General features: G+C 46.4%; 1 protein-coding gene across 1 annotated transcript; it reads left to right on the top strand.

The window, feature by feature from the left end:
• The first annotated feature begins 225 nt into the window (after nt 1-225).
• Nucleotides 226-3,561, top strand: LOC123442946 (probably inactive leucine-rich repeat receptor-like protein kinase At5g48380). The gene is made up of 3 exons (XM_045119143.1): nt 226-365; nt 1,291-2,173; nt 2,293-3,561. Exons 2-3 carry the CDS (start codon nt 1,355-1,357, stop codon nt 3,286-3,288), a joined length of 1,815 nt encoding a protein of 604 aa, XP_044975078.1. The 5' UTR covers nt 226-365; nt 1,291-1,354; the 3' UTR covers nt 3,289-3,561.
• The last annotated feature ends 302 nt before the right edge of the window (nt 3,562-3,863 follow it).

A 3,863-nucleotide genomic window follows, 5' to 3' on the forward strand; every position in this document is an offset into this window, starting at 1 on the left:
ACACGGTGGCGCCGTAGCCATTCGTCCGGCCGGCCACCCATCATCAAGAGAGAGCAGACGGGTTGACTGAGGCAGTTGACCAGAAAAGTCCGTGGATCTCCGCGTCCCCCAGTCTCCATACTGCGCGCCCCTCTCGCCCTCGCCGGGCCCACCCGCCCCTCCGGCTGGGCACCCACACGCTTAGAAAAACTCTCTCGCCTCCACTTTCTTTTCCTTTCTTTGACGGGCGGCTCCTCTCCTCTCCGGTCCTCCCTCCCTCCTCCTCTTCCTCCCCCTACCCACAGCTCTTCTCCCCCACCTCCTGCCCCTACTCCCTCTCCCTGGGTCCTCCCGGTTCCCACCTATGCGAGGACGGCGAGCTTCAGGTGACCGATTCTACCTCGCCTCTTCTCTCATATTTTTCTAGATTTTCCGGCCCTTCTTTCCATGCTTTGTTGTGGTGCGAATGATCTTGGGAGCGCGCGAGCTCTCGGTTGGTTGGTGCCTCCGTGTATGCGGGTTCTTGGGGGGGGGGGGGGGGGGCTCCTGCAGTCGCCAGGGAGTTCGTATTCCGGCTAGAAACTCCGGGCAAGAAATCGCTTGCCTCTTTCTTGGCCTGATTGGTGCGGGTTTGTTGCTGGGGAAGCAGCAGCAGCAGCAATGGGTTTGTCCAGTGCTTCTTCTTTCTTCTTTTTTAGTTAAAAAGGATCAAAGAGGGACGGCCCCTGGGAGGGAAATCAGGTAGAAAAATAGCATGCACATATGCGACATATGGATGGTGCGGCGCCATTCCTTTTGGAGATTTTTTTTATTTTTTTTTTGCTGCCCCTTCCCTTAGATTTTCTTCTTTCTGGAAAGTGCGCCTTTTGGCAGTTCGAGCCGTTCGCTTCTCTTGTGAGAAATCCAGATATTTAATAAGAGGAAGCCCGTTGGTTGTTTCTGTAAATAATAACTGTGGTCTCGATTGATGGCTCAGAAGCCAGGAACTGCCCCCGGTTGCAAGTTTCCACTTATGCTTATAGACAATAATGGAAGAACAAGGTTGCGAGTTCTTACTGTTATTGTTAGGGGTGATGGATAATTACCATGCGACCCATTGCACCTATTATTTGGTGCTAATCTTAGCAGAATCTTCGCACCATATGTTATTTGCTATGGCCGTAGTGGGGATCAGTTCCCCACTGATGTCGTCTTTGTGTTATGCTTTTCAGCACTGCAATCAAATCAATCTTTTCGTTCTAGAATATGGTTGCTATCACCAACTGGTATGTGTGTCTCTAATTTTATAAATTCGACTGCGTTTACGTGTAGGTGAAGCTTGAACCTGCAAGTGGTGTTGTCACGGAGGAGAGGTGAAGTTTGGTGCAAGTGCTCAATGGCAAATCATTATGCTCCTCTGAGGGTTATTCTTATACTGTTGTTGGTCTTCACTTGTTTTGCCTCTGAAGCTGATATCCAATGCTTGAAATCTGTTCAGCAGTCAGTGAATGACCCCAACGGTGTACTCAAATCCTCATGGAATTTTGAGAACGTTACTGTTGGTTTCATATGCCGATTTACCGGTGTGGAATGTTGGCACCCGGATGAGGACCGGGTTCTTTCTTTGCGCCTAGGTAACCTTGGTCTCCAGGGTCCATTTCCTCGTGGTCTTCAGAATTGTAGCAGTATGACTGGGCTGGATCTGTCAAACAACAACTTTTCAGGACTTATCCCTCAAGACATCTCCCGGGAAATACCATACTTAACATCATTGGACCTCTCCTACAATAGTTTTTCTGGCGCCATCCCACAAAATATATCAAATATGACATACCTGAACCTCCTCAATCTCCAACATAACCAGCTTAGTGGCCAAATCCCACTGCAGTTCAATCTTCTTACTCGGTTAACTCAATTCAATGTCGCAGACAACCAACTAACAGGGTTTATTCCAACTATTTTTACAAAGTTTTCGGCATCAAACTTTGCCGGTAATCAAGGGCTATGTGGGGATCCATTAGATGAGTGCCAAGCTTCAACAAAGAGCAAGAACACTGCAGCAATTGTTGGAGCTATTGTTGGAGTGGTAGTTGTGATCATAATTGTTGTGATAGTTGTGTTCTTTTGTCTGCGGAAATTACCAGCTAAGAGAGCAAAAAAGGATGAGGATGAAAATAAGTGGGCAAAGAGTATCAAAGGAACAAAAGCAATCAAGGTAAACTATTCTGTTGTTTTCTTTCCTTTTATTTTGGGTCGAAAGGCAATGTCCAATAGCATTGTTCACAAAAGTTTTAGCAATACCTTACTGTCGTCATGGTTTTCTGGATTATTCAGGTGTCTATGTTTGAGAATCCAGTTTCAAAGATGAAACTAAGTGATCTTATGAAGGCCACCAAACAGTTCAGCAAGGAAAACATCATAGCTACTGGAAGGACAGGGACTATGTACAGGGCAGTGTTACCTGATGGTTCTTTTCTTGCTGTCAAAAGGCTACAAGATTCACAACATTCTGAATCACAGTTCACTTCAGAAATGAAGACACTTGGCCAAGTAAGGAACCGCAACTTGGTTCCTCTTCTTGGATTTTGCATTGCTAAGAGGGAGAAGTTGTTGGTGTACAAGCACACACCCAAAGGTTCACTCTATGATCAGTTACACGAAGAGGGGAAAGATTGCAACATGGATTGGCCTCTGAGGTTAAGAATTGGTATTGGTGCAGCAAAAGGCCTAGCATATCTTCACCACACTTGCAATCCTCGAATCCTTCACCGGAATATAAGCTCCAAATGCATCCTCTTGGATGACGACTATGAACCGAAGATTTCGGATTTTGGGCTTGCTAGGCTTATGAATCCCCTAGACACCCATCTCAGCACATTTGTGAACGGTGAATTCGGAGATATTGGTTATGTGGCGCCAGAGTACGGGAGCACGCTGGTGGCAACGCCGAAGGGTGACGTCTACAGCTTTGGAGTGGTTCTGCTTGAGCTTATCACCGGTGAGAGGCCTACTCAGGTTTCCACTGCTCCAGACAACTTCAGGGGGAATCTAGTAGAATGGATCACTTACCTATCCAACAATGCTATTCTCCAAGACTCAATCGACAAGTCTTTGATCGGGAAGGACAATGACAGTGAGCTGATGCAATTCCTGAAAGTCGCGTGTTCTTGCACAGTCACCACCGCTAAGGAGAGACCCACCATGTTTGAGGTTTATCAGCTGCTTAGGGCCATTGGGGAGAAGTACCATTTCTCGGCCGGGGACGACATGATGCTGCCACCTCTAACCACAGATGGAGAAACCCCGGACGAGCTCATTGTTGCCATGTAGTTGCAAATCCGTTGCAAAAGGCAAGAAGCAAGGCGTTCCCCCTTGTATGGTCTTTAATATTTTTTCCATGGGCATTACCATGCTCAAGTGAGTAGCGGTGCGCTGCATACAATGTATATATAGTTCCTGTAGCTTGGTTCTCTTATCCACCATTGGATGGTGGTGCTAGTAGCAGCAAGGATAATTTTCATACTGCTATTTAAGGATGGAGTACTTGTTAGTTAGCTAACTCTTGAGTTGCTATGTGATTATGCCATATTGGGATTGTGCTCTTTGGAATGGCTCCGAGATGCTCTCCAGGGTGAAAACCCGTGATCGGAACTTCGGTGGCTGAATCTGGCATGACATTGTGCCATGTTTCTTATTTTTCCATTTTTCAGATAATTTGTCTGTAAGAATTATTCTGTGTCCTGGATAGTTCTTGACAATGTGTTGTTGTAGAGAGACCAAGTGTACTTGATATCAGCTTGATACTAACATATTATCCCTCGAAAAACTAGATAATGAACCAGTCTTAAACCGCAAATGTTTGAGATGGTACCGAAGAGTAATCCCTTCGTTGAGAGAAGTGGGCG

The sequence above is a fragment of the Hordeum vulgare genome, chromosome 1H, assembly GCF_904849725.1.
Source record: "Hordeum vulgare subsp. vulgare chromosome 1H, MorexV3_pseudomolecules_assembly, whole genome shotgun sequence".
Taxonomy (NCBI): domain Eukaryota; kingdom Viridiplantae; phylum Streptophyta; class Magnoliopsida; order Poales; family Poaceae; genus Hordeum; species Hordeum vulgare.

What these genes read in the sequence shown, in the direction of transcription:
- LOC123442946 (XM_045119143.1), top strand. Translation starts at nt 1,355, where the DNA reads ATGGCAAATCATTATGCTCCTCTGAGGGTTATTCTTATACTGTTGTTG. An exon ending in AAGGAACAAAAGCAATCAAG is followed by an intron (nt 2,174 to 2,292) that starts GTAAACTATTCT and finishes TGGATTATTCAG; the next exon opens with GTGTCTATGTTTGAGAATCC.